The following is a 12066-nucleotide window of genomic DNA, read 5'->3' as shown; positions in this document are numbered from 1 at the left end:
GTTGGGTGTCATGGGGAAAAAAACGATGGTGGAAAAAGGAGCCGGGTTATACAATTAAGAGTGATCTAAATAAAAAAGATCATTGTATCCCAATTTTTTGTAGCCCTTTAAACATAATTACCTAATTTAAAAATTGCAGGTAAAAAATTAAATGTGTATTTAACACCTAAATTAATTCTACTGTAAGTGCGAGTGATTAGGCTGCATCTTGAAAACTGATATTGCATGGTCAGTTGTGACGGTGTCTGTCTGCACCAATGTACTTTTAGAATTTTTGTTTAAATTTTTAAATATACTCCTTTTTTCCCCCTTCTATATAACGGATTGGTTGATAAATAATTGTCTTGTGTAACTCTTTGATATTGGTTACCTGCCTGTCTGCATTAACTTCAAACAATATTTTTTTAATGCACACACAGTCATTCATTTTTAAAAGCCAGCGAGGACACAGCAGCTGTGATGCATGTACAGATATGCCTAAAGCCAAGATTATCAATTGGAGGCAGTGTTCATAACTGTGTGGCTCTGTAGCATGGCGAAGAGGTGAGGCCCAATATTGGCTGGCTGCTGGGTTTTTTTTTTTTTTTTTTTTGTTTGTTTGGTTGTTTTTTTTTTCAACTGCCTAAAGTGCTTTAGAAAAATCATGTTTGAATAAAGTGGTGTTAACCCATATCTGCTTTGAGGCATTTAAAAATAAAGATGCAATATTCTCCGCGAGAGAGAGACATTGTCTGATCCTTAGAGAATTGACTGGTATATCCATTATTTAATTTCCATTTTCTATATACAACCTGTCCAGATGGTAAAGGTCCATTTTTCAACTTTATATAATAATGCTTTGAGGGAAGCAATGGTGTAAAAATTCTCCCCTGTTCTTTTACAAAATAAAATAAAGCAGCACAGCATGTTGCAGCCAGACCCTTCCATCACCATGAAGAGGATCCACAAATCTGGAGTCACTCATTCTGGTCTATGGGCTCAGAATTATCCAATGCTCCTGCAGTCTTACGTCTCAATTCACTGCCATGTAGGAGTTAAATCACTTTTGTTTATGTTTATGCAGCCCTGGCTGTAACTGACATAGCCTGCATGGAATATATAGTATCATTTTCCATCAGATCTTTAGAAGTTTGTATCTCCTGCTCTATTATTTTTTTTTTATTCTTTATTTTTGCAGTGCATATGAGGGTAACATACAGGCACGTGGTACCCCAAAGGCAATCCACATGTATATTTCAAAACAAAGAGTACATAACATGGAGAGCATTGGGGTATGGTAGTACAATGCACTAGTTTTATATTTAGGAACAAGCTTAAATCATGCTATTTAGGCAGTTTATAGATTGAGATTCTATCGACATTAAGTATAATAGGCTAGCGTTTGTAAGTAACTCGGTTGCTATAACATAGATATGACATGGAGCCTATACATCTTTCATGCGATTTGTTATGTTTGGTGTTTCCAGCGATACCAGGCGTAATAGCAATTAACATTCAGATTATCATGCTGGCATTTAGAGACAGTCAGTTGGTAGCCTAGTGGTGTTGTGTAAAGTCGCAAGCTGGGTAAGTTACAAGTTGCTAAGGCAAGGCTGATCTCAATGCTGAGTGTGGTGCACGGGGCGACAGTGATCCGCACCTGGCCTATCCCTATAGTGAGTGTAACCGGCTGAAGAAAAGTACAGTGCTTAAACGCCTCAGCAGTAAACAATACAGGCCAATGCTTAAGGCATAGATATAGTACAGAAGCTTAATGTCCACCTGGGTGTCCTGATGCTCAAGAAGTTCTTTAGTGTCGCTGTTGTGGCTTGGTGGGGCAAGTTTGCCGACGGTGGCCTGCTGTTGTGAGGTCATGAGGCCCCTAGGCCCTCTTTCAGCCGATGCCCAATTTGTGAAAATGGTGTGTGCTTGTCGCTGGGTCTCGGCATCCTGCCACATTGCGGTTGACAAGGTGTCCAGGAGGGCTACGTAGTATGTGGGTAAGTATTCGGAGTGGCGTTGTGCCCGAGGGCACCTCTCTCGCCCCCCGCCTCCTGCGGCTCCGCTCGCCTGTCGTCTGTAGTATAGGTAGCTTGTTTAGGCCTGCTTGTTGCCGCTTTATGAGAGCATCCCAGAAGCGGCTCGATTTCGCCTCTATACTCTGCATGGACTCACTCCATTGCAGCTGTGTCGGCCACGTGGTCATTGTGCATGTCCCGCTGCCAGCCGCCATTTTAGGTGTGCCTTGTAGGGGGTTTGCGGTCTTGTGTATCTGGATCAGGTTTGGGCTACTGTCTCTGCTGGTTCTTTTGGATGTCGAGTGCGGGCCGGGATGACCCCCGCCAGCCCGGGGGAGGATAGGGGGGAGGGAGGAAGGCGAGTGCACTGAAGGTCGTGCGTGCGGTGTTACCATCCCGGAGAGCGGCCGTCTCTCCCTGGCTTGGCCGCATGTAGGCCCTGTGTGCTTTGCGTGGGATCCTGGGCATTGAGAGTCTCGCTTATGGGTTCCTTTGATGCCCCCGGGTTTCCCCAGCTCGTCTTGTGTCCTCTGACTTGTGGGTGAGTTGGTGTTCAGGGTTTTTATCCCCAATATCGCCTTTTCTTGCAGGAGCTGATGTACAGCACGTCTACCCTGCTCGGCAGTCAGGCTCCGCCCCCCCAACACTATTAATTGAACTTTAATCACACACAGGAGGCTCTAGCAGGCTATTAAAGGGACACTCAACTGCTCAAATACCCCAATGAAAACATGCATGCATTGTATTATGCCGCACCCCCTTCAAGGTTTCTTTTCACTACTCTTATTTTGTTTTTATGACAATCTAAGTGTTTGGGATCCAGTATCCAGTGAAATATCCACTTACCTGATCTTAGCAACGTGTTGTACCAAAAGGCGCTAAAAGTCTGAGCTTACTATTACGTGGCTCAGCAACATGTGAGTGGGATCAATTTGTGTTAGTTTTTTTTTATTAATTTTATACAGATTTCCCTATGGTCTGCAATTTTTTTGTCATTTTAGGTTTTATCAACCTTATGGTAAAATTGCATGTGTGTGAAGTGTGCTCTCGCCATTATTTTAACTTTTTGCACTGAAAGTTGTCCTGATAGTAAGTAAAGTTCCAATGTATTTTATGGTATTTTTTTTTTATTATTATTATTATTATTATTCATATCTTCATTGTCCATTATGGGGACCAGTGCTTCACTTCTACCTTTGCAGAGATGTAAAACATAAAAGCATTTTTGTTTTTGCAATTCTTCATGTACATTCCTGTCACTCGTGTGTGGTTCTTCCCTGTCTCGTGTAATTCCTTACTGCCTCGAGTACTTTCTCTCCTGTCACTATCTGGCCGTCCTTTCACTGTCATTATACCTGTTAGTTATTCTTCTCTCTTTAAGTCTATATTTTCCTGGATTTTTTTTATTCCACATCTCTTTTAAACAGTTATATTTTTGAGTCTTTTTTTAAATGTTCCACTCTGTGTGTTCTGCTCTAATTGTCCTGTCAAACTTTCTCAGCACTTCTTAGTAATAGCAAGCTAAGACACCTGTCTTAATAACATTGTTTTAGCATCAGCAATGCTGGGGTTTGAAGCAACATTAAACAAATAAATTAAAAATAGATGATTCTGGGTTAGTTGTTTTTTTGTTTAGTTTTTTTCTCCACGTAGTGCTTTTTTCGCTATCAGTATTGTGAAGATGTTCTCAGATATGAGATTACTTTGGCTTTAGGTGTTTGGAACGGACTTTATTTATTCTAAGCCTGCATTTCAAAAGGAACGTATGTGTACATTGATTGTTCAGTTTCCAAGTTTAGGCTCTTTCAAGTTAAACTGACATGCATCAACCAAATGACGTGCTTTTTTTGTTTTATAATACTCTGAATCATTTATCTTCTGTTTTAGGAAATGGCAAAGATACTAAACCATCCACGAGTGTATGCATTCTTGCACATCCCCGTGCAGTCTGCCTCAGACAGCGTGCTTATGGACATGAAGAGAGAATATTGCAAAGCAGACTTCAAACGGGTGGTAGATTTTTTGAAAGAGAGGTATGTTTACTTGTGTGGGGAGTGAGATTAGTAATGCTTTCTTCCACGACATCTAAAAGGTAACTTATTCCTATCATTGTGCAGAAAAAAAGGAAAATAAATCTTCAAGGTTCTAAAATTCCGAGGAACAAAGCATTGATGTGGTTTCAACATTCTTAAGTTTGACTTTCATCCCTGGGAGGCATACGTTTTACTTCCCTATAGATCACATAAAGAATATATATGAGTTTGAGTTGTAATTAGAATACTTTTTTTGTACTACTGTGATATAAGTGAAGCACTTTCAGTTAATGTTGCCACACATTGGTCAATGAAAAAAGTCAATAGAATAATTATTCCACTTTTATTATTTAATACTTCTGTTTCATTCTCTCTCTCTCTCTCTCTCTCTCTCTCTCTCTCTCTCTCGTTAATGATGTAAAGCTCATTAATGAAACAGTTTATCAATAAATGATTTGATTGCTGAAATATTGAAAATCTCTACTATATGTTTGCAAAAAAAGTCACATCAATTTCCAATTTCCACATCAATGTTGTGCTTTGTTAACATGATATTCTAGCTCTGGAAACGGTGTTGCTGGTATTATTGGATGAATGCATGAAAAGTCTTATTAGAGTTTTTCTAACTCAACACCACCATAATTTACCTCTATGCTCGTGAAGGAAATGTTTCCACATACCAGCTACTTACAGTACTATGTCTGATGTTACACCAAACAAAGATAAAGGCATCTGAATCAGATCGATCTGAATAATGTACTGTCTGCTTATCAGTTCAATCATTCTGTAACACTTGTTACATTAACACTTGCAATTTGATACAAACAGCTTATCATATTTAATATATTGAATTATATGTACAAATTTTATATATATATATATATATATATATATATATATATATATATATATATATATATATATATACACACACACACACACACTGCAAATTTTCTGAAATACTTGCAAATGGACACCCTGTCTGTGTTCCCTGGTGAACAATCAGGTATTTAGACTTATGTTGTTCTATACTGAGTGAAGGGTAGATACCCCAATACTTGTCCTCACGTGACTGCACGCTCCTTATTTCAGTGTATAATTTCTTTACCATCGACTCCCAGTAAAATAGTTTTATTGTAGATTTATTGTTTTTACATATTGTTGGGCTGGCAAAATCCAGCTAGACTTTAGGAATTGGTGTGTTGTTTATGGAAAATTATGTGTCTGGGTTATATGAGAACTTTATTCCCAAATCTAGGATTTTTCTGCAAACTATTTTCCCAGGTGTGGTCTTTACACACACTGGTCCAAGTATAAGCGGCCATCTGATCTGGTTGGACTCCACTATTCTGTGGTTAAGCTTTACACAAACATATCCCATATTAAATATATTTCTCCTTTCTCCTGTTTCTTTTGCAACACAGTGCCTGCTTCTTCACTTTACATGCTTTTCCTGCCATAGGCTGTCACTAGTGAGTAAAATGTTGGCTAAAAGCCTTGGAGAGCATATCATGGACAATTTTGTCCCAACACAGTGGCTAGCCTTGGCTCTAAACCAGCTATGTTTCCATACCTATGAAACTCTGCTAGCACTTGCTTGGCATCTTTAAGATGGTAGTCCACTATTTTATAATTCACGTGTTTCCTGGAAACTTTGCTTCCCACCAGCCCTTAAAGCATCTGCCACAGAGTAAAAAAAAAACAAAACAAATAGCAGCACTTGCAGTCTGAGAGTGGGGAGTTAAGTCACACAGTAGACAGTGAAGCTATCTCCGATCCATGAATTTGGGTACGGTGTGCCTTATTCACAGACCTCTACTTGCCCTTGGCTAAAGCTGCTTTGGTACCATTATGCGAACACAAGAAGCGTTACTGGTGTGCATAATTTCCTGATATTGAAATTCCCAGTTAAACATAATGAGAATTATTAAATGTAATATACATAATCGAATATTTGACATGTTAATTAGCCGTTGCAGACCCATGGTGTTCCTATAGGAAATCAAATGCCTGGGTTGAATGTAAAGCTTGTATTATTCACTACCCTTTCTACTTCTGTGTTTTAAAATATGAACGTTTTAAGTTGGTGTCTATCAGCTGGAATTCCCAGCACACCGAGCGATCAATATCTATTTAGACAAAATCTGACTCATCACCCTTTAAGCGTTGGCGAACAAAATCATAACAGCAGTCCATCATATAATATGGGAATGTGTTTTCATACATTGATTGTGTGTGTGCGGGAATTACCTAACACAGGAAAAGCTGCACAACCTTTAGAAACTGATCACTAATAACAGTAGCTATTAGTCAGTCTTTTTTGCATTTGATTTTAAGATTTCTTACATATATGTAAAGGAAACGAATGAAGAATTGTGTAAAGTGCATGTCAGACTGTACCACTGGTAATCAGAGACTCTAATCTTTTATTACAAATTGCAAGTTGTTTATATTATTTATTTATTTATTTATTCTTCTCCGGGAATAGATATTTTAGATTGTCATGGTTTCACCAATCCAATATTTGTTTTTTATTCTATTTTTTTTTTAAATCTTCAAGCGGTGATGTTAAAGTTTTTGTGTACAACAGTCTGTTATAAACTGGGTTCGTGTGTGACCAGAGGACTCAAAAGGCTTTTTCCCACCAAAGGAATGGCCTTTATCTAGTGCCTTCTTATTCTGGATATACATTCCCTGTTGTCCTGTCTAGGACATACACAGAATTATCTCTATTGTTTTAAAAAAATAATTCGAACAAAAAAATAAAATAAAAAGTGATTTGACTTATTAATATATTTAGTGGTTGGATCTTCAAACGTGAATAATGGGTTAGCATTCGGCAGATCAATGTGTTGTAAGGTGAATTGTAATTAAATATGATACTAATGTCTACCTGTAGGGATCTCTGTAAACCTGCTGACAAAGGCCATAGGGAAGAAATTCATCCTGTGTCTTGTGTTCCTCCTTTTGCCATTCATGAGTTTCCAACTGCTTTTTGCATATCCATTTTTTTTTTTTTCATTCTTTATTTTAGTAGTGCAGAAAGCCGTATACAAACTCGTGGACACATTTCACTTGGATATACACATATCGACTGAGAAGAGTTAGCTAATAATGAAATGTTGACGGAACTGCGCTTTTTATAACAAAAGGAAATTAAACATATTGCAGGAGCATAGTTCTATGAGTAAGACCAGAGATGGATTAAGACATGTTATAGAAAACCATAGAGACAATAACAAATTCAGGTTGCTCGTTGCGGCAGTTTCTTGCGCCATCTCCTCCACGGGGGTCACCTAAGACACGTGGGGATGCCCACACTTGAGTTATCGCTCAGCCGGTCGCCACTGGAATTCTGTAGTTTGTCTTGCAGAAGCAGAGTTAGAGACCTTGTCGCTGAGCTAGGCCCCGGAAGGCTTCACAGAGGCAACCAAAAGCCTGCAGTAGTTGTTCGACGTATGTGGAAGTCTACTGGGAGGTGCCCATGTCGCTATTAGCGGGGCGGCCATCTTGTTTGGACACCAGGGGAGAACGTCACCTCACTCCAGGACACCAGGGGGGACAATGATGCCCCTCACTGGTCCAAAGGGGGGGGACCAGGGCACAAAGCTTAGAGAATCATAATCAAGGGTGAGGATTTGCTGCCTTCGAGTGGAGATGCAGGCTGGAGGTGTAGACAGTGCAGGCTGTGTCCGCCGGGTGCTAGCCTGGGAATGTCAGAGTCTTGGCAGCGTGTTCTCAGGGCTAAGTGACAAGCTTTTAGCCAACAAGCAGGGTTTAGTGCCCAATTAAGGCTTGGTACTAGGATTTCCCTGAGGAGCACTCGCCCCATGCATCTGCCCTGTCAGCGCCCCCCTGCCATGCATATCCTAATTTTGTCTCTTACTAGCTCTTTCCAATAAAAATGTGTTGTGTTGCTGTGGTACAGTGGCCGTTAAAGGAATCCACTAATTCAAAGCTTGGTTTATGCACAGTGGGTCATTCTAAAAGTAGAAAGTTGTTAAACACTGCAATAATAATTCAAATTCTTAACATCTAAAGGTCTTTAATCTAGAAGAGTTTTTTTCTTTCTTTCTTTATTTTGTGTTGTAGCATTCAGAAAGTCTATGAATAAAAAGGTCAAGTGTACACTCAGTATAGGAAATTAGTAATAAAAACCACCACTGAGGTGCATGTGGAGCGCTTACAATTTTACTAACTCACCCATATGGGTTAACATACATATGTATGGAGAACGGGGGTTCTCCTCTTCCCCATAGGGGTTCTCCTCTTCCCCTTGTTTCTTTCTCTCTCATGTATGCATAAGGATCTTCTGACGCCTAGAGGACCGATTGGGTATTGTGTCACCATAAGAACACGCAGGCCATTGAGATCTGAGCCTATCCTATAGGGCTCTGCTACATGTGAGTGAGACCATATAGAACATTTTCTCACTGCACTTATTGAAAACGTTATCTGCACTATTTTGCACTTATATCTGTTTCAGATACACTGCTACGAGATACGTTCTCCATACATATGTATGTTAACCCATATAGGTGAGTTAGTAAAATTGTAAGCGCTCCACATGCACCCCAGTGGTGGTTTTTATTACTAATTTCCTATACTGAGTGTACACTTGACCTGTTTGTACTAATTTATAGGGTAGAGAGTCCCTATTTTTAGTGGCAGCTGCTATTATTATTTATTTCATTACTAACTGAAAGCGCCTTGAAAACACACCATTTTTGCTTTTATGAATAAAAAGGCTGTGACTTTTTCTTATTGTTATCCTCTCTTTAGCCCCGGTTTATGAGGGATATCCGTCATAACCCTTGTTGGAAAATTGTGCAGCAGCAATTCACATTTGCAACAAAGCTGAAGTGTGCCAATATCTAACATTAGACATGTGACCTAAAGAAAATGAAAGCCTCGGGTTTCACACATGATTTTCCTGTGAAAATTTGCTGCAAGTTAGACAATGTTCCTAATTACATGTGGCCGTAGGCTGAAAACTAGATGAACTCTTATTAGATTGCATGAGTTTTTTTTTGTTGTTTTTTTTTTTAACTTTTTTATACAGTCTCTAAAATGTCAGGTGCAGCATCACAGAACACTTGGCAAAGTCCCACAGCTTGACATGGCTGGTGCCATTGCAGGGACCATTATGGAATTTAAAAATATATTTTATATTTAATTGTATGGATTGGCTAGACTAAATTGATGTACCTACCTGGCCTTCTCTTCTGATTATTTTGTATATAATAGGCCAATTATGAAGTTAGAATTTTGGTCAGGGACTCTTTTATACAGGTGAGCCAAATCCTTTTCTAAAATTACACAACCAGAATAACTAGGATGTTAGGATTGTGGAGGATTGTACTTTATTTTCAAGAGTCCTCCTCTTCCTTAGTCTTCTGACAATAAAGGGAATGGGGTAATTCTGAACAAAGGGATTCATAGAAACATAGAATGTGACGGCAGATACGAACCATTTGGCCCATCTAGTCTGCCCAATATTTCAAAATACTTTTAATTAGTCTTATCTTATAGTTAGGATAGCCTTATGCCTACCCCACGCATGCTTAAACTCCCTCACTGTGTTAACCTCTACCACTTCAGTCACTTCAGCTGGAAGCCTATTCCATGCATCCACTACCCTCTCAGTACAGTAATACTTCCTGATATTATTTTTAAACCTTTGCCCCTCTAATTTAAGACTGTCCTCTTGTTGTGGTAGTTTTTCTTCTTTTAAATATGGCCTCCTCCTTTACTGTGTTGATTCATAGAAACTGTGTCCTCTGGAAAGAGTCCAGGCCTGGAAGTGGGTAGAGTCTTTCCAGAAAATTAGGTGTTTTCCTGGCATGTCTTGTGATGGAGGTCTTATCATTGATTCTTAACCCCTTAAGGACCAAACTTCTGGAATAAAAGGGAATCATGACATGTCACACATGTCATGTGTCCTTAAGGGGTTAAATGATGATGCTGAACTCCAAATGAATGTATGACATTCTAGAGAGAAAAGGTAAAGAGGGGAAATGGTAGGGAACTTGCTACAGGGCTTTGTAGTATTCCCACAGCTTTGTATACTCAAACTTTACGTTTAAACAGTTCTTTACTGTAATTCAATTGTGTAGGTGCCAAGAAAATGATTTGTTTTTGCCTGTGTGCTCTTGTAATAATGCTATCTGTGTGGTAGAGTTTGCAGTCCTCCTCTCCCATGACCTCTTGTACAAGTGTTTTGCATGTTGACTCAATTGGGCAGCAAAAATAGATCTCCTTTGAAAATACTGATTGAGCAATGGTTTCTGATTTCCAAGGTCAGACCTCGGGTTTGACTATTTGTCGTTGTGTTTTGCAGTAAAGGTGTATCACTCAAGTCGTAATTAGACACCTACATATGCGTGCAATGGAAACTTTAGAAATGAGATATGTATAGAGAGCAAGATAATATACAATTATGTCAGTACCTTTATACTAGTGCAGTATCTCTTATTATGTCGTTAACAATAATTTATAACACCGGGATTACCATTACCATGGCATGTGTATCGGAAATGTTACATTAATGTTTACTATTAAACGTAATTGAGAATGAATCCCCCATTGTGTGGGATATTTAATACAGGTTACATATACTGATAGAGCCTTTATATGAAGAGCCCTTGTAACTCTCCGTTTAGAGTTATGAGATGTGACTGATTAAACATGTGTGACCATGTGGCCTAAATGATGTCATGATGGGTTGCCCTGGAACAGTCATGAAAGATCAATGTTAGTAATGTAGCAGAAAAAAATATGGCACAAGAGCTTAATTGTACAGACTATGTCAACGATCAAATTCAAGGTTTAGTAAGGTGAGAATTTGGTTTGAAGGGCTAAATAGGTCATATGTATAGGGGCAAGTGTCCCATGAAAACAAAGCACATTCAGTACATTATATCTATTCTCTCTATAGAACATTTTCTGCCTTGTCCAATGACGACATTCCAGTGTAAACATTGTCTTCCATGTTTACTGATAGGACAGATGCCAAATCCATTGCAATCTTGAGTTGAAAAACAAGCAGCTCAATATATCTTTGCTAACTAATGACAGATGTATTTTCTCTTCTCTTTTGATATCATGAAAAACGCAAGGCACATTACATAGTTGCAATTCTAAATATAGCTATAAAATAGGCCTTAAACATCATCATCCTGTTAAAGGAACACGTTAGTGTTAGGGATAAAAAAAAAAAAAGACCGTATTCTTAACATTATAGTGTCACATTGGCACCCATACACACCACCTCCCTTTACAACACTTACCCAGTCTCACATAGCTGTCTCTGCCTCCTCCGATGCCAGCGCCAAGTGGGAACATAATGCGGTACACATTGGGTCTTTGCTATAGAAAACCATTGAATCAATGCTTTTCTGTGGATGTTTTCAAGACGCTGGATGTCCTACGTTCTGTATTGTGAAACTGCAGGAAGGGCCTGTAATGGCTGTCTGATAGTCTTAACCCTGCAATATAAACATTGCAGGGTTAAGGGGACAGGGACAGTGCATCCAGAACAGTTCAATGAGATATAGGCTTTGGATATAGGATCACTTTCAGCAGATGTAGTGTTACCGTTTGCACTTGTGGTTTATTTACTGCAGAATTTATGCAAATAGATAGAGCTTCTCTCTGCTCCCCCTCCCCCCCTTCCCCCCCCCCCCCTTCTGAGATTTGGAAATGTTGTTGTAATTTTACCACAACTCAGCTCAGTAATAGTAATAAACCCCTTGATAAAAGAGAATGATCTGTCACGGAACATTTGGATTCCAAGGTACCCTTCAGGTAAGATTACAGATGTTATTAATAAACTGGTGCAATTGGCAGCAAATGTAAATAAAGATCATAAAGCACTATATGTTCAAAAGTACCAATGACGCACAATCACACATATACACTACTTACCTGTGTTGTAATCAGTGGTGGATTAAAACCTCCGAAACTGACAAATACAAACTCTAACATCTATTTCTTTGAGAAGTCACACAATCTACAGGCAAGTCATGAATCTATTT

The 12066-nt window shown here is 39.1% G+C and overlaps 1 protein-coding gene across 2 annotated transcripts in view; it reads left to right on the top strand.

Moving 5' to 3' along the window:
* The window catches only part of CDKAL1 (CDK5 regulatory subunit associated protein 1 like 1), an 858136-nt gene that overhangs the window by 522642 nt on the left and 323428 nt on the right, over positions 1-12066 (top strand). For both annotated transcript variants that reach the window (XM_063450500.1, XM_063450499.1), the window contains exon 11: positions 3885-4030. In XM_063450500.1, coding sequence (XP_063306570.1) covers positions 3885-4030 — 146 coding nt within the window. The remainder of the gene's footprint in view (positions 1-3884; positions 4031-12066) is intronic.

This window comes from Pelobates fuscus, chromosome 4, assembly GCF_036172605.1.
Source record: "Pelobates fuscus isolate aPelFus1 chromosome 4, aPelFus1.pri, whole genome shotgun sequence".
Taxonomy (NCBI): domain Eukaryota; kingdom Metazoa; phylum Chordata; class Amphibia; order Anura; family Pelobatidae; genus Pelobates; species Pelobates fuscus.
This window is presented reverse-complemented; position numbering and strand designations above follow the sequence as displayed.